The 19287-nt window shown below is 39.8% G+C and overlaps 1 protein-coding gene across 4 annotated transcripts; it reads right to left on the reverse strand.

Annotated features, from left to right (window-relative positions):
• Positions 1–2517: 2517 nt before the first annotated feature.
• Positions 2518–18044, reverse strand: ift46 (intraflagellar transport 46 homolog (Chlamydomonas)). Of its 4 annotated transcripts, none has more exons than XM_052039956.1 (12): positions 17982–18044; positions 15702–15798; positions 13951–14039; positions 12685–12812; positions 10762–10836; positions 9263–9356; positions 8793–8921; positions 7185–7303; positions 5325–5391; positions 5164–5224; positions 3995–4080; positions 2518–2741 (listed from the first exon to the last, which is right to left on the reverse strand). In XM_052039956.1, the coding sequence occupies exons 1-12, from the start codon at positions 18009–18011 to the stop codon at positions 2649–2651; spliced, it is 1068 nt and encodes a 355-aa protein (XP_051895916.1). In that variant the 5' UTR covers positions 18012–18044; the 3' UTR covers positions 2518–2648. The 4 variants fall into 4 exon arrangements, with proteins under 4 accessions (XP_051895916.1, XP_051895920.1, XP_051895919.1 ...); XM_052039960.1 differs by having other exon boundaries at positions 17857–18003; XM_052039959.1 differs by lacking the exon at positions 17982–18044 and adding an exon at positions 17767–17953.
• Positions 18045–19287: the final 1243 nt, after the last annotated feature.

Raw genomic sequence — 19287 nt, forward strand, 5'->3', positions numbered from 1 at the left:
TGCAGATGTGCTTGCTGGTGATCTCCCATCTCTACAAACAACTAAAGGTTGCAGCTACATCACCTGCAATGTTTTCTCTTTAAAATATTGCTCAATATACTTGATTAGTCAATTCATATCCTGCTTGTGATTCTTTCAACACCATTTTATAAAAACTACCTGTGAATGCTTCTCTGCAATCTTAGGTATTTTCAGTTACTGACTGGCTCAAAGATGCCTGCTCATGATCAGTCTGCTGCTGAACCGGCTGTAATTTAACTATAGTTAGTTATGGTAGAGGCTTTGAAACTGGCTACTGATCTAGAGGGTTGAACTAATAAGTGATTACATATTCGAATTCTATTGAATTTTACATAGCCCCTCTTACATCCCAAGGCACTTCACAGGCAATTAAGTACTTTTAAAGTATAATTATTGCCGCAATGTAGAAAATGTTGTCTGATCTATTTTAGGAATGTTGGTTAGGAAAGAGACATCAGCTGCATGTTTATAGAGATAACAATTTGCATGCCTTTGCTTGTCTACTTCAAAGGCAAATTATGAGAACAGATTGTTTGAATTTATATTTCTATTTTATATTTCAAGTTTTTGAGTAGACAATAGGTAAAATTGGGCTAATTTCTCTTAAATGTATAAGTGGTGATCACACTGAAATGTGAAATTCTTAGTAGATTTGTCACTGTGGGTGCTTGATATAGTTCCCCTGGATGAAGCATCTGCAATTAAAGATCAGTCACAGGATAATCGGTCAGTCATTTAGGTGTGAGATAAAGAAAAATTTCTTCAAACAAGTGGTGATGAACAATTGGAATTCTCTACACTGGAGGGCTGTGAATGGGTAGTCATTAACTATATTCAAGATGGGGGAGGATAGATTTATGGACATTCAAGGAATATGGGGCAGAAAGGCTCTTATTCCTCTTACTGAGTGGCAGAGCAGAATCAAAGGTGCCTACATCCACTTCTTATTATTTTTTTACTTTGCCACTGTTATAAGACTTTTGAACGGTCCCCTAGCACGAAAAGATGGACTCTTGACTTCACAATCTACCTTATTATGGCCTTGCACCTTATTGTCTGCCTGCACTGCACTTTCTCTGTAACTGTAACTCTATATTCTGCATTATGTTATTGTTTCCCCTGTATTACCTCAATGCACTGTTGTAATAAAATGATCTGTATGGACCACAGGCAAAGCAAAGTTTTTCACTGTACCTCGATACATGTGACAGTAATAAACCAATTTACCTTAATAGATGATCTAATCAAAGTGTCTAAAATGACAAAAAGATTCAATAGAGAAATAATCTTCCTGGTGATTGTACAAGGCCATTGGCCTATTCAGCAGGGCAGATTTGAGTGTTCCTATGTCTAGGCCAAAACCTTTCACTGTCTATGTCCTATCAGCATCATCTTCAGTAGTGCAAACTGACTTGGGCAAATTCTGGAAGGAATCTTAGGAATGCTCTGAACAACCACTTTGAAAGAACTAATATAATTTCTAGGTCAACTATAGGAAGATAGGATTATTTCTGGATAAAAAACTTGGTTGCATAGTATCTATTTTAAAGACACTCAGTCAAAATGTCTTTTAGGGCAGGCACAGTAGTGTAGCGGTTGCATAACCCTATTACAGCGCCAGCGACCCGGGTTCAATTCCGGCTGCTGTCTGTTTGTACGTTCTCCCTGTGTCTGCGTGGGTTTCCTTCGGGTGCTCCGGTTTCCTCCCACATTCTAAAGACGTACGGGTTAGGAAGTTTTGTGGGCATGCTATGTTGGTGCTGGAAGCATGGCGGCGACAGTTGCGGGCTGCCCCCAGAACACTCTATGCAAAAGATGCATTTCACTGTATGTTTCAATGTACATGTGACTAATAAAGATATCTGATCTTATCTGGACTGGCTGAAAATGTAGGCAGCTATTTAATTTTGAAAAGTTTAGACTTTGAGATTTGATTGAAATCACAAAATAATGAAAGGATTGGGCATAATTTGAATTTGCTAGGCTAGGGATGACAAGAAGACTTTAAATTACTTGAGTACAGAAATGTGCTGTGAGTTACTTTCCTCAGTGAATCATCAACCTAATTGCTAGAAAGTGCAGTTAGTGCTGATTCAGTGGTTAAGCTCAGAAGGGAGGTGAATTGTCACTGTATCTACAAAGTAAAGAGGTCTTAGGGGAGTGAAAAGTTGGAGAGGGTATTGGTGTGTGTGGGAAGCAGGTGGAGGGGACAAGGTTTGTTTTCCAATCACTGTAAATCTTCTGAAACTCAATTGATCAGAGTAGAATTTTTCTCCAAAATGTGCCTTAACAGGATGTGTGAGGGAAGGTTAGTGTTAAACCAGAGTAGTGCAGGATTCCTGCAAAAAGTTAAACATGTAAAGCATATTTTTTAAAAAGTTAAATATACATTCAATCAAAGTCTGTTGACGTACCTGGCGGTTTGTCATTTTTTTCCAAAATTTTCTTGATTTGATTTATCCAGTTGCAAAAGATTTGACACATGAATGGTGAAAATCTTGTTCAGAATAATATTTATTAGAAAAATGTACACAATAAATAGAAAAATAAAACAACTCAGTATGTTTTTTTTAGAACTAAAATAAGGATCTAAAGCTTCCTAAGAGTTATTTGCTCAAAGCTGCTAGTTAGTCAAATGTTATTGTGTCCACATCTGCATTGTGGGATGGAGGCTCCTCAGAACTGCTCACCTTGTTCCCTTCCGCAAGAGCTTTGAAGTGCTGCAAACAGAAGGTGAGAACAATTGAATAGATATCAAATGCTTGGAATAACACCATTGACCACTGCACCATTATGGGCAGAAGTGCATGTCAGAAAAAATTATCTATAACCCAAAATGAATGCAAGTCACTCCCAATGAGAGATTTTTTTAAAAAGTTGGAACAAGAACTGCTTGAGCAGTAAATATTAAGACAGTGTTAGGGAATGGGATTCAGTATTAAGACAAGCAAGATAAACATGTGTAAACCTGATGAACCGCAGTACTTGGTTATGTTCCAGAATATATCATATTACAGTTTGAAATAGTGAGTGTAATGGCACAGTAACTGTATGTGTATTGTCACTTAGGCACTGAGGATTTAAGACTAATTCAGAAAGAAAATTTTTTTGCCCCACACAGAGGTTGTGGGTATATGGAACATGCTGCCATTGGAGGTGGGAGAGGCAGGTACAATCACAGCATTTAAAAAGCATTTGGACAGGTACATGGATAGGAAAGGAATACAGGGATATGGGCCAAAGGTAGGAAAATGGGATTAGCGTAGTCATGTCGGTAGGCATGGATGAGTTGGGCTGAAGGGCCTGTTTCCATGCTGTACAACTTTATGACTCGAAAGTACTTCCAGTTGTATAGTAACTTTGATGCCCAAAGACATTTAATGCGCTTTATAGCAAATAATGTACTTATGAAATGTGGTCACTATTGTAGGAAATGTAGCAGGCAATGTATGCAAGTGAAAGTTCAACAGCAGCAAATACAACAATGATTAGGTAATCATCTTTAAGTCAAATTATAGAACAAACACTTGGCAAGGCAAGTTCTACAAATTATTGACTGTGGAACCTTTAACATCTGTAGAGGGCAGACAGAGCCTTGGTCTAACATCTCCTCTTAAAATTGCCACTCCACTGCTACACTCTCCCTCATTATTAGCCTGGATTTTGTGTTCTCGTCCCTGATGTGGAACTTGACACCAGAACGAGGTGACTGAGAGGTGACGGAGTTACCCACAGAGCGAAAACTGACTGACTTTCAGCAAAATGTAATCTTGTTCGGAGGAGATGAACAACTGATAGAGAAAGCTGGAGGAAAGAAGAATTAATGGGAGTAAATGAACCACTTACTAAACTGCCTCTCTTATAGCAATGTTGTTGTTTGGGGTGTGAGTGAAATGAAAGGAAGGCGACATTCTTCAAAAGCACAGACAAAGATAGAGGCTTATTGTTCATTCCTTATCTTAGCATCTCTTACCTGAGAGTTTTTGAACTCTGAGTAGAGAGTGAAAAGCACATGCAAGGATTGGATGCGGTCCTTGTATACAGGGATATCCAGAATGGCTGTAAAAGGTTGGGGGGGGAGGGAGGGGTGGAGAGACAAAATATTTTTAAAACTACAGCTATTTGCAGAGTATTAGTATCAAACACCTGGGGTGCAACCAATCAGCCAGGTCACTTTCATGGAGCCTCTGCTTATGATCTTATGAACAATCTTGATTAAATAGGTATGACTGTATATCTAATAATTGGTTGTCACTGTTAGCACTACAACCTGGTCAAGTCTTTGTATAGCATGCAGCTATACTCTGAGTGTGTGTTCACTAGAGTATAATGGCAGTCTATAGCATACAGGTTTGGGCCATTGAAACAGCAGACATCTAAATGAGCTGGTATGCAGGATAATCATTCATATTAATGATTTCCCACAGTAAGTTTCTAAGTATGGCACATTGCAACAAAGCAGAATTTTTTTCTTCCTCTATTGTAGTGACTGATTTTCCTGAGGTACATTTCCATTGGAACTGTCATTTCTTTGGTCGGTCCCAAATTGATTATTCTTCAAAGGAGTTGCAGCAAGCTATTCATCCATGGGGACATATCATCGCTATATATAATTCTGAATGATGTCTGCATATATTTGCTTTCTATCTGGAGAACCAGGACAATACACCAGTGACTATTCCTCTCCCATACCTGGAGGTAGTGAGGCTAATTACAATACTCCAAACACTATAATTGAAAAGCAAAAATCTGAAATAAAAACAGAAAGTACTGGAAATAGTCAGCAAATCAGGCAGCATCTGTGGAGAAAGAAACAAATTTGATGAAAGTTAATTGTCTCTCTCTCTCCACAGATGCTGCAGGACCTGATGAACTATTTCCAGCACTTTCTGTTTTTACTCCAGTGTTGTGACTGAGGAGATGGGTGGAGTGAAAGACACAGGGTCAAATAACTAAATGAAAAATCTGGCACAGAACACAGTAATTCCTTTCCTTAGTCTGAATTTTCAGCTATTTTCAAGGGATAGGTGGGGCAAAATATCCACACATAGTGTGGTAGCCACTGTGTACCTGTACAGGTTGTTTGTATTTACTTTTAAAACTCCCTCTGGCAATCAATGAAAGCTACCAATTGGTTCTTACCACAAATCATATCTATGTACTGGGGCAGGTCACAGTTGGTTTCTGCTGTTGGCAGGCTCACCTAAGTTTAAAGAAAGATAATTCAGTCATTGAGAAATGTTTCACACTGGCAGAACCGATAAATTGATACACAATTTACAGTTCTGATGGGACTCACTCACCTTTCCCAGCAGCTCCTCAAACTCTGGTGGCCACTCCTGCATGAGAGACTCGATATCAGGCATTGGCCTAAAGGTAGGGGAGAGAAGAGTATATCAACCACAGCTACAAGGTGTGAACAAATCAACTTATTCCTGCTGCTGTACAATTCCACAGGTACTGCCCATACCAGAAGTTATTGCAAAGTTCACTAGTGGGTAAAAATGCTAGACTCATTTTCCCTCTTGCTAACTCAGTATTGAAGCCAAATGTAGTAGTCTACTTTTTAGACTGAAATCATAAGACTCAATAGTGAATCTGGAAGGGGTCCTTCCTATTGGGAAACTTTTTGTTCAGTGGAGCTCAACTACCACCTGGACAAACACTTCTGTAAACTTCAAAGAAATCAGGTGGCATAGAGTGATGGGTGTACCTAAACAGCCTGCTGGAATTTAGAGTTTTTAGATTATTTAATTGATAACAAGGTACAAAGTAAATATTTTTGGCAAATTAGGCTTAATTATAGGTTAAGGACGGAGTATGATCAATATCTGTGGTCAAGTTGCCGTTTAGTGGTCAAATGAGTAAAGTAGCAATGCTTTGCTTGACGTAATGGATAGTGAAGTATATATATTCAATTGTAATGATGGAAAGCAAATGAATTTAGGCCATAAAAAGTGTCAACATAGCAAAAGAATGATGGATTAAATCTATGTTTTAGAATACAGAGAAGCACACATGAAACCTCAGGCTTTTAAGGTATTAACTGATCTGAGTGACTCTCATGCACCAGGAAAAATAATTTCACAACAACACCCAATCTGCTGGAGGAACTCAGCACATTGAGCAGCATCTGTGGGAGGAAAGGAATTGTCAACGCTTAGGGTCAGACCCTGCATCAGGACTGAGAGTAGAGAGCGAGATGGCCAGTAGAAAGAGGAGAAAGGTAATGGTGAGGAGTCCAAGGTGACTGGTGGACTGAGAAGGAGTGTAAGTTGACAGGCAGAACACATTCTGTCCTCCCCCACAAAGTAATTAAAATGCATGCTCAAAGAACTCACAACAATTTCAAGAGTAACCTACTGGTGAATGATAAACAGACATTAAGGTAGGTAAGGAAAGGGTTATTTTTCTAGGTAACATACTTTTTCAACATGACATTTGAAGGGTTGTAAACTGTGGTTGGTGTGAATGATCAAAAGTGTTTATTTTGATGTTTTCTGAAACTTCATTTAGAAAACAAGGTAGGTTTCGTGAGCTTTGTGATAAAAGTTGGAGTGTTAAATGAACTTGTAAAGGAACAAAGAAGATTTAGTTTTTCCAGGAAACATTTATGATTCTTTTAGTCATGCTAAATTATACAGAAAACTAATAGTTCTGAATTTGTTATAACACAAATAGGGTGGAAAATGCTAAACTGTGTCCCAAAATGTGGGATGGTAGAATTTGTTATTTGCAGTCTGTGGAAGGAAAGGATCACCAATGAGCAGGGAAATATATTTTTCTTTTAGACCTTGTTATTGTTATTGTTTCACAGTAAGTGCATTTTAACTGTATTGATTACTACATGAAGAGTTTTATGGAAAATCCTTCACCAATATAGTTTCTATCTGACTTCCAGAAGACCCACAAAATAAATTGGATCACTTTTGTTTTTGTAAGAGGTAATTTAAAGGCATCCTCCTTCAGAAGGGAAACCACACAGAACTGGGGTAACAGTCACAGCAATGAGGTTTATCTGTAGAGTCACACAGTGAACTCTGACATTAGTATAACTGAACAGAATCAGGTCACTGCTTGGATCCTGAGCACTTAAAGTACGGAAACCAACTAAAGGGACAGATGGTAAATGATATGGTGACGAAGGAACAGACACAACTCACTTGGTATAGTGAACATTAGCGGGTGGTTTGGAGCGGTGCAGCTCACTGATGCTTTCCATCCAGTTGTCAAGAGCCTTTGGATTCTTCTCTACATTCTCCAGACTTTTCACCTTCAAATGCTGTGGTGAAAGAAAGAAATGTGAACTCAATCTTAAAGGCGATTTAAAGGCAAAGGTGTGATACCTGGATGTTGAACTAATTCCAGAATATTTTGGGTCCAGCTACAGGTACAATTATTAGATTTTTTTAAACCTCTTTTCCTTCTTCAAGTCCCTGATCAATATCTCAAATTTAAAATTCCTGACCTTGCGTTTGAATCAATTCATTGTCTTGCCTGTCTCCATCTCTGTAGCTTTGCATCTTGCCAGCCCTCCAAAAACTTTGCATTCCTCCATTTCTGGTCACTTGCATATCCACAATTAAATCACTCCACCACTGGCTACCATGTACTCAGCTGCTTAGAAACTAAGACATAGAATTCTTTCTCTGAATCTCTTCTCCTCCAAGAAGATCCTCAAAACCTAACTGTATGTCTAAAGAGATATTTATCAAAGTATCTCTTCAGGCAGCTTGTGTCAAATTTTGTAAAATTAGTTTCCCCAGAAGCAGTTAAGAAAATTTTCATATGTTGAAGAAATAATACTGATGCAAGTTGTTGCTATATTGAAGTACTGTACGCCATATTGTACCTCACTCAAATGACCACATTCAAATCTAAATAATTGGTAGTCAATTGGACCTCTATCATATCCTGTGCTCATCCAGCATTGAAGACAGTGAATCATGTTGTTCCTGTAATTCCCATGACTGGGGAATGCATTAATAAGACCCAATAAATTTAATTGCATCTAAATTCCACAGACAGTATCAAAAAGATGACATCATCTCCTGATATTATTGTACTGACCAAAAAAAGGAGCTCATATTGCAATGGAAAGACTTGGGTTTTTGTAGTCCTTTCATGCCCCTAACAGGACATCTGAGAGCACCTACAGCCAATGAAGTACCTTAAGAAACTGTTGCAATGCAGACAATGTATAGCCAATTTGCACACAAGAGTTGCATGATCATTTTAAGAGATTTCTCTTTAGATATATTTTTTCATCACATTGAAGGGGAAGAAATACAAAAAAAAAATTCTTTTCTGTGGTAGTCTCAATTCCTCCTTTCAAACTGCTCCATCTCAGGAACAAGAGGAGGTCATTAAGTCTCTGGAGATTTTTCAGCCTTTCAGTTAAATCATGGCTGCTCTATATCCTAGCTCCATCCACCTTTCTGAATTCTTAATAATAATGCCTCAAAAAAATGATCAGTCAGTTTTGAAATTTTCAATGAATCACTGCATCAACAGGTTTTGGGGCAGTTAAAAGCCAAGTGAGACTTCTATAACCTCTACTTTACCCTATTGTTAAAAGCACCCTCTCTAGGCTCAAGTCTGGTTAAGACTCTAGAATGATGCTGCTCATCACTTTTCAAAGGTCAATTAGATATTACAATTTATGAATTTATAGGGAGAACATTGAGCTGACTTTGATTGCTGGGCTAATCAATGGTTTTATTGTAGCTCAAGCTCTTGATAAAGCACTTATACTGTGCCTCTCTGCTTACCGTGAGACTGTGCTGTTTTGAATTCTCTGTTAACCAGAGTGACAGTACAGTTGGGTCAGACTGCTTTGCACAAGGTTCATCCAATGGGATTAGGCCTAGGTTGTCGGGCTTCCCATCAGGACGTGGCACCTATAATTCACAAGGAAAATAACAGCAATAAGTGTTCACAAATAATTTGCATCAACTGCCCAAATGTGTGCTGGCGAAGGGAGGTCAATAAACAGTTTAATAAGTAGCTCCCCATAAGTTAACATAGCCAACTTTAACCAGGTTCAATGAGTACGTTAACGTGCTGTCTAGTTTGTCAATAGTTCTTCCTGGTTTGATGTGTTTCAGAACAAATGAAAACTAAATTTCAGAGAAAGAAAATGGTTTGAATAGATTAAGTGCCAAAACTTATGACCAAATTAGAAAAGCAAGAATAAAGGGGAAGATATGCATTTTAATAAATTAAAATTTTACTTCCTGACCTTCAAAAAAGCATCGATATCTCCCACTGATGGAATGAAATCAGGAATGAATGGCTTCAGTTTGTGATCCAGCTCAATAGACTGTGGACTATACCTGTCAAACACAAACAAACTCAAAACTCACAACCACTTCTTAAGACTTCTTTAACAGCATAGGTGTATGAGAGGAAGCTCAATAAATATGTAGCAGTACATAAAATATAAGTAGCACAGAAATAGGCAATTCATTCAATGAATCTGTATGGGTGTTTATACTCTGCGTGAATCTCTTTCTGTTCCACCTCCCACATCTCAGTCAGCATAATTTTCTGTTCTCCTTTCCCTCCTGTTTTCATCCAGTTTCCTTTTGAAACCTTCCAACCTATTTGCCTTAACTTCTTCCTTTGGAATGTTGCACATCCTCACTGAACAAAGACATTTCTCATTATTTCTTTTATAGATTTGATATTACCTGTCTCACATTTATTTTCCTTAGTTTTGGATATTCCCAGTGAAATGTTCTCCTCTTCATTTATCCCATCCAAACCATTATATTTTTAGTGATCTCTATCAAGTCAAAGAAAAAAGCTACAACCTGATAAATCTTTCCTGGTAGCTGAGTTCTGGAAGCATTCTTGTAAGTCTTTTATGTAAAAGGAAAAGGAATTATAAGGTAAAGTGAAGTAGAACAGGTGGAGATTGCGTGGGCATAAGCACTTACACAGATAAGGCAAACTGCCTGTTTCTGTAAATTTCTATGTAATGTTAATAATAAGATCCCCATTTTGGATCTCATTGAGCAATTGCTAACTGCAGTGGGTGTGCAGGTGATCTGCTCAGTTTTCCATTAACACTAGGAGATAGATAGAAGCCAAGAGTGAAAGTTTACTTTGTAAGGAAATACCTACCCAAAATCTGAGGAAAACCAAAGTTAACAAGGGTAAGAAAAAGTCACACTTTTTTTATTAGCTCCCGAGAGATGCATGGCTTACTCAAGATGATCACCAGTCCCACTCCATGAAGGAAACATAGTCTCTGAGCACTGCAAGTCTCAGCAGGTGAACAACTCATACACAGCAAGTTAGGTACATGCTGCAGAGGTACACAACAGCAATTTATATAGAACTATATACAATTTATTTAGAACATGTTAGGCAAGTAAATAGTGAGGAACATGCTAAAGACATATACAGCAAATGAAGAAAATGTAGTATTGGCTTTCAATGAGTTAGGTACACAATGAGTCAGCCATTTGTTGCTGCGTAATATTATTAACATATAACTGCCAAATTGAGTTGGCATTGGAAATTCCCTTTTACATGAATATCAGGAGCTACATTCAAACTTACCAGCTCAATTTCTGCCTGACACCTGTTGGAAAGACAGCGGGGTGGGGGAGTAGAATACCTTCTTTCAGTGAAGACTATTATAGGATTACTCTCTTACAACTTGGGCAGAAGATAAAACCAACTACAGAGTCACAGGGACCTAAGTGAAATAAATTATTCACAGACTGTTACCGTGTGATGTACTGAAAGAGCTCCTTTATTTCAGTAGAAGTGGGGAGATGTTCATAATCTGCAGGGTCATATGCACTGAAAGAGAAATAAATCAACATTATAGAAAATGATTCCATCAGTAATGACATCAAACAATTTCAACCCAGTAAAAAGATATCACATGAATGCTACCACATAAAACCTCTACCACTAAGACAGAACTTAGAAAACATGTGAAATGTCTTTAAAGACCTTATCAGAATCATTACAACATTAAAAGCCTTTGTTAAATGAGGGCAAATTTTTCACATAATTAACAATTCTTTTAACTAGCATAAACAGTCTACTGGCTTGCAGCACAGCAGCATATTTATAGAGACAAAAGTTTATGTATTTCTTCCCCTTCAATGTGATGTAGCAGTGCACAGTGGCTTAAGCAGGAGCAGACTGTTCAACCCTGTGACCCTATTTCACTGTTCAGATCAAGGCTGATCTATAACTCAATGCCATTTATTTTACCCCCAAATTCTTTTGGTTATCAAAAATGGATCAATCCTATGTTTAAAATTAACAACTGTTCTGGCATGAATTGCCTTTGAAAACAAGAATTCCAAATTTCTACCACTTGTGATTAGAAACGTTTCCTGAAAGGTCTTTTTTTAAATTTTTTTAAGAATATGTCCCCTACCAGAGGAAATTGTTTCTCTCTGCACTACCAGTTCACTTTAACATACTGAAATCCTCAATCAAATCACCCTTAATCTAAAACTGTTGGGCTCTGGGACTTGCTCCTGTTATCATGGACACTTGGCAGGCAAAGGTACACATTGAAAACGAAGTCTACTAACAACATGGCTAGTGCTAATCATAAAAAAAATTCTAGAGGGTGGCAAAATCAAGTTAATTTTATTGCTAATAGTAATGCTAATCAGAAAGGTGCTGCTAACACGCGAGTGGCATATAGTTTTTTTCCAGTATTTCTAGTGAAATTGTCGATAACCTCAAAGATACATCACTGGAAATAGTGACAGCAGAGAAATAAGAACCTAATAATAGTCTCTTTCTGCAGGAAGAACAACCACAGAAACCAGATTGTTTTGACAGCAGAGGCTTTGCTGCAACCCCATAATAGCCTCCAGAATGACAGATTGACTACAGTCCCTGACTGCAATTTACCCCCATTTGCACTGCAGGATAAAAATATTAGAATGCAGCAATGAAAAAAAAAATCCAATTGTTAATAATATGAATAGCCGACTGAAGTTTAATTAAATCAGCAGTAAGTACTTAAAAAGTAATCAGTTAAGTGTTGTTCTGTGAAATAGCTTGCTTAATTCCTAAGTGAGTAATGTCTTCAATACTGTTGCCTATAGCAATGACAAATGGTAGCCTCATTTTCCCAATGAAGTCAAATGCCCACGAGCATAGAATGGCATCAGTGGCAAGACCTTTTACAAAATCCATAAACACCAACTGATACAAGCAGCAGCCTATCACACAAAAACCCTCCTCACCCAATCCTTTCTGGTCTACATTGACACCACCCTACTTTCTGTGCTTCCAATTTAAAATATTTGTCTTCCCTCAATAAAATCTCCCAATGGCTAACGTCTACCACACCCAAATGTCCTCTGACTGCAGCCTCCTGTCTACCCTTCTCCTTTTCTCTGTCATTCTTAGCAGAATATTCAGTCACTTTGGCCACCCTCTGGAAATCCAATCTGGGATTACTCCATTCCCGCTCTAAGCACTTTCTCACAACACATCTTTTAAATCTTCTTCCATAAATCTCACCAATTCCTTATTTTTTTTGTTGAAAATATACCTTAGATCAACACTGATCAGGGATTTTACCTTGGGACTTCAAGAGCACTGCATCTAGTCACAATGTCATGAAAGAAACAACTTCGGCTTTATTTCTGTTCTACTTCTGGCCTGACTCACCCTTCTGGTGGTGCTCCATGTTCTTCATCATCTTCATCAGATTCTGTGTCATCTGAATCTTCATCTTCCTCCTCATCCTCATTCTCTATGAACCCCTGCTGCAGGGACTTTGAGCCCTTTTTTTTCTCCTGTTAGATATAAGACAAAAAAAACTTAGCTGTTTGTGTTGCTAAGTATTGAAGTGAACATCAATACTTCTTGATGCCAAGCTCATGCATCTTCCTCCTCAGTAGCACAGTTTTTTTTGAGGGATTCTGTGCCATGCGGCAGTTTCTGTCTTCTACTTAGCATGGATAAACAAAAATCTCTCCATGGGGTTGCTTTAAGGAAGGTGACATTCTTTGATACTGCACTCATGTGATGATTTTCAGGAATGAGTTTAGACAGCTGCATATCAGAAGGCTACTTGATTGCAGGAGAAATAACAGCCAAGTACCAATGATCCCCGAACCCAATGTCCCCATATGTGTATGGAACATTTTCCAGCAAAAAAATGACTGAACTGAGATTAAGAGTTGGAATCCTGTCAGACTTCTCCTTTTCTCTAAATCAGAAGGCGCTAATCAAAACAACCCTAACATAATCCCAGTTTAGTCCAGTTACAGTACAAGGATAGAACTTAGAAAATTAATGGCCTGGATGGCTCAGCTCCTCATACTCTTAGTCAGTCAAACTGTTTGGTAAAGCCCATAATCATCCTTCAATGACAGAAAAGAGTGCTAGAATTAACAAACAACATGTCAGCAAGTCTTCTTCAAACTGCTTCATTGGCTACAAAATCCTTTGGGAAGTCCTGAAAAGAACAAAGGTTGCTACAACAAAATATTTTTTTCCACTGCATGTGGATTTCCTGCACTGGAGAATTTCAAAATTGAGCTCATTTCTGTCTGATCATCACATAGATTTAACAACTGTTGTTTTATTTCTTATGCAAGTCTGAAACTTAAGATTAAAATGGATTTTAAGTTGGACTTGTTCCTAAACTTGCTGTAATTTTCCTACCATCTTACACAGATTAGAACAACATATTCCCCAAATATGTTAGGAGCTGTGGGCATGCTATGTTGGCACTGGAAGAGTGGCAACACTTGTGGGCTGCCCCCAGCACATTCTTAGTAACGCAAAAAGACGCATTCACTGTGTGTTTCCATGTACATGTAACTAATAAATAAATATCTTATTTTATCTAGTGTTTGTGTGTACCTGCAGAACTTATAACAACATAGCCTAGAAACAGTAATGTGCAAATACAGATGAGTGTGTTACCTCCGATTTCTTACTATTTTCTTCCTCATACTCATCACTGCTATTATCTGCCATGATTCTGGTCTGGGAGCGGTTTAACCTGGGGCCACCTGAAAGCAAATAAAAGGAAATATCAGAATCTCTTTTGAATCATGGTTCCATTGCTGTGAATGACTAAAAGATCTGTGATTGTGAATGAACTAAAGATCACATTAGGGAGCCTTAATTATTTTTTAATACAGTATCAGGACCTTTGCATCACTGGCAAAGTTTACATTTATTACTCATCCCTAATTGCCCCCAAGAAGGGGCGGTGTTCCTTCTTGAGCTGCTGAATTCCTCCTAACAAAAGTATTGCCACAATGCTGTTGAGGACAGAGTTCCAGGATTTAGACCCAGCTATGATGAAGGACAAGTGATACATTTCCAAGTCAGAATGGTGCTTGACAAGGAGCGTAACCTGCAGGTGGTGGTGTTCCCATGCACCTGCTGCCCTTGTCCTTCTTGGCGATAGAGAGCGTGGGTTTAGGAGATGCTGTTCCAGCAATCTGGGTGAGCAGCTGCAGTGCGTTTTGTAGACAGTACAGAATGCAACCACTGGGTGCTGGTGATAGTGAGAATGAATGTTTAGGGTGGTTGGCAGGGTACCCTTTCAACTTGCTTTGTCCTGGCTGCTGTAAAACTTCTTGAGAGTTGTTGGCACTGCACTCATTCAGGCAAGTGGAGAATATTCCATCACACTCCTGACTTGTACTTGCAGATGGTGGAAAGGCTTTGGAGTGTCTGGAGATAAGGCACTCACCAAAGGATATTCAGACTCTGGTCTACTCCTGTAGCCATTACATTTAGGTTGGCTGTTCCAGTTGAATTTCTGGTCAATGGTGACTCTCAGGATATTGATTGTTAGCAATGCCACAGAATGTCAAGACCAGATGGCTGGATCTCTCTTGTTGGAGATGGTCATTACCTGGTACTTTTGTCATGCAATTGTGAGTTAGCAATTGTCAGCCTGTACCTGAATGTTGTCTAGGTCTTACTGCATTCAGCTGCTTCATTTTCTGAGGAGTTGTGAACAGAAAAGAACATTGTGCTATTGTCAGCAAACATCTTATGATGATGAAAGAATGGTCATCGATAAAGTAACAGAAGATGGTTGGACCTAGAGCACTGCCCTGAGGAACTCCTGTGGTCATGTCCTGAGACTGGGATGATTGATTAGTATTTTATTAAATAGATTTAGGAAGGATGGAAATAGATTAATGCTTTCATATTACTACAATACTGTTCAGAGTCCCAGTGAAAATCCATCACTACTACAACTAGGAATCCTGCATAGGCTGAACAAAATGAAATGCCAATGAAACAAGATGAGTTAAAGTTTCTATCCAAACTTCAGTCATACAAGCCTGTGAGGCAGAGCTACTTTTTTCTCAACAATATATTTAACAGAATGGGTCAAAAGCTTCAATTAAAACTGTGGGCTAAGATAACGTGTATTTTCTTTATTTAGTTGGGCAATATACTGCAAGCATTTGATAGCAGTGAATAAATCATTCAACAACAAATATCATTGGTACTTGACCTTGTGACTTCTCTCTGGGAGTTTCTCACATCAATCATACTCACTATAACATGCATCATTTTATATCATTTGCAGGCCACATATGTAACATTCTAGTGTACACATTCCCTGGTACGTGCCACAATCTGGCTTTTTGCCCTCCTTTATATAGTTACCCCTATATCACAAGTTACTATTGAGCTGTACTTACCAGGCTGCCTTGGGGATGGGGTGTAGATGCTTGCTACTTCTTCAGAATCATTCACATCCAGACTTTCATCATATGGCTGGTTAGTAACAAGCTTTGTCTGAAAACAGATTTTAAAATTTCTTTAATGTAACAAATTGCATGGTTTCTTATGCTGATGCAACTCAATTTCATGCTGTAGTTTACGTAAGAAACCGTGGCTAAAGTATTTAGAGGAAAGGAGGTGGAATTTGCAAGCATTCCCATTCCTGATTGATATTATGTGGTAACTTACACTTCCAAATCCCTAAAGACTTGGCCTCAGCTGTTATGCCTCACACAGTTGAATATCTAGCCAATAGTTTCATCAGGCATGTCAGTGCATGAGAAATCTTATCAAGCCAGATGAAGAAATAAAGTGTTACCAGCAGATGTCTGTCAGAATTCCTACATTTAGGTCCACATTTAGGTCATATGTGAACATCATGAATTTGACACACCTATCAGCCCTGGTACATCAGTGAAAATGTTTTATTTTCTACTATAAAAATATTTTCATATTTCTCAGCAACACAGAGAGTACAATATAAAATGGGGCACTGAACTGTAGTCACACTTTTGTTACACTGACTCACAGATGCCCACAAGCAGCTAATGTGTCTTGGGGATGTTTGTTGAAAGAGAAGTTTTGGTGAGGGTACCATGAGAAAGAAACACTTGTTCCAGACCCATTCTCCTCTTTCCTTATATTGCCCCTCACTAACTGCTCTTGATAAGGTGGCGATGAACCATCTTCCTGAACTGGCACAGTTCTTCCGTGAAGGAGCAGAAGGTTCTCCCACATTCTGTTGAGTAGAGGGTTTCAGAATTTAGACGCAGCAATGATAAAGAAACAGTAAGGAAGATGAGAGACCTGGAGGGAAACCTGTAAATGGTGCTGTTCCCATCCACTGGTCTGTCTTGGTAGGAGAGGATGCAGGCTTGGGAAGTGAATTAATAGTGGTGCATTTTGTATGTATCGCAGCCATAGTGGACCAATGAGGAAGCAGACAGGGTGCCAATCAAGTAGGAAATATGTTGTTGTTAATTTATAAATATTAATCCATTTTGCTTTTAAAAGCCACGATGGATTTTGCCTCCAGCATTTTCAGGTACATTAGTGCCTGTATTAAACTCTGGAGGAAAAATAAAACTTGCCTCTCTCGTTATTGTTTCTAAGTGTCTGCTTGGCTCAGCAGACAGGACTGTCAGCTGAGAGTGAGTAAGTCATAGCTTTGAGTTTACTCTTTGAGCACATAACCTAACCTGACTATCCAGTGCAGCACTGAGGGAGTGCTGCACTGTCAGAAATGGTCATCCTTTGCACAAGACGTTAAACATGCCCGTGGCCCCTCCGTGGATGTTGAAGATCCTGTAATGCTACATAAAGGATTTGCTTCAGTGACAATGAAAGTGTTTCCACAGTAGCCGGATACAGGCAACGGCAAGTTCTCTCTTATAGCCACTATCCCCACAAGCTTCCACTTAATACCAACACGGTTTCCGTTGGGATGCCATCACGACTGTAGTACTGTTAATCCCAATGTCCTTGGCCAACCTTCTGCCCACAGCCGGCCAGTCATCTCATAGAACATAGAACAGTACAGCACAGTACGAAATCTAACTGCTGAACATGTAGCAGCTTCATTCATTTCATTAGAGAGGAGCAAATGCAAGGGAGGAAAGTAGGTAACAGGGAATTTTCATTTTTTTGATTAAAATAGGTTAATTTATTTTAACATGTTTCTGGTGTTCTTAAGAGCCTTCTCTATTTTTGATATTAAAAAAGATTGGATTATGTTTAAGGTGAGTGGAGGAAAGTTTAGGGGAGATGTCAGACACACAGGGTGGTGGGTGCCTGGGACACACCGTTGGGCGTGGTGGTGAGTGCAAGACCTTGCCATATTCAGTGCCCCCCCCCACCCCCGCGCCACCAATGTCAGTCGGAGTTCTCTCTATGAACAAAAGGTCCTTCTATTGATGTTAATTTGAGGCATTACAGGGAGAGTCGACCCTCCCCACCCGGCGGACCGTTTACCTGATCACGGACCTTCATCACTCCCAGCCGCCTACCCTGCGCCACCCACTCGCCCCCTCGGCCGGGGCAGCGCTAAACTCGGGGGGTGGGGGGCTCACTCACGGTGCACGGCCTCGGGGTGTCACGAAGGTCCGATGTGCCGGGTGACAACCAGGGCTGGTCATCGGACCACGGGGCAGCCTGTCTCCGGCTGATCCACCAAAACTAGGCCGCGTTGCTATGGTTACCTTAGCTCCCTCAGAGTCCGACTCCGCCATGAACTCCCCCCGCCGACAAAACGCCGCGAGAACTGGGCGCGCATGCGCGGGCTCGGCTGCGGTGAACCGGTGACGGAGGGAGCGAGGGGGAGTGTGAGGGCGGTGGGGCGCCCAGGGCGCCCTGCGGGTAATGCATTGGTGCGGGCAATGCATTGTTGCAGGCACAGGACACTGCAGAAATTGCAGTTGTTTGCAGCTCTTGAGTTGCACTCATATTTCCTTACGATGGAGGAGATCACCATTCGGCCCATCGAGTCTATGCCAGCTATTAGCAATCCCATCCCCCTACTTATTTCCCTGTATATGTTCTCTCTCATGCACCCACCAACACCCATGTTTCACCTGTTGCCCTTCTTCACTAGGCTTACAGTAGCCAATTAACCTACCAACTAAAATTACATTGGGATGTGGGAGGAAACAGAAGCAGCCTGAGGGAATCTATGGGGTTGCAGGGAGAACATACAGACTCCACAGAGAGCATCTGAAGTCGAGAGTGAAAACTATTCTCCAGAACTATGCGCCAGCAGCACATACTGCCGCACTACAGTGATTGGCTTATTTTAATTGGCAGATGAGATTCTGACATTTTTTCCTCAGAAGTTCTCAATTGGTTCCAGTTTGTTTTGGGTATCAAGGAAGATTCCACAGACATGCAAATCCTTTTGAAAGCAAAATACTGGTGAGAGATTGGGAAATATTGATGTTCAATTGTACCTGGCTGTTCTTGTACATCAGTCACTGAAAGCTAACATGCAGGTAGTTAGGAAAGCAAGTGGTATGTTGGTCTTTATTACAAGAGGATTTAAGCACAAGAGTAGGGATCTTGTATATATATGGCCAAAGCACACAGCTCTGGAAAAATACCACCAACACTATCTCTGCAAAATCCTCCAAATTCACTGAAAGGATAAGCAAACCAATATCAGGGTCTTCCCACAAGTCAACAACCCCAATGTTGGGGTCCTAATTGCATTCACTTGTTGGGTGAGCCAAGTCACTCGCAAACAGATACTATCCCATGCTTTGTCATGGAAAGGGATTACCAGGCAGAAGAAAAGATTCAAGGATGTACTCAAAGCTGTCTTGAGGAAATGCAATATCCCCACTGAATCCTGAAAATCTCTGGCCTGTGATTGCTGAAAGTGGAGAAGAAGGTATTGAAAACCTCAAGGCAATGCCTCAGGAGTACACAGAGGCCCTGTGGAAGGACTGGATCACTTCATAAACTACAAACCTGCTCTTTCTATGATAAAGTTGGCAGTTCTCACAACAGCCT

Source organism: Pristis pectinata, chromosome 27, assembly GCF_009764475.1.
Source record: "Pristis pectinata isolate sPriPec2 chromosome 27, sPriPec2.1.pri, whole genome shotgun sequence".
NCBI classification, from domain to species: domain Eukaryota; kingdom Metazoa; phylum Chordata; class Chondrichthyes; order Rhinopristiformes; family Pristidae; genus Pristis; species Pristis pectinata.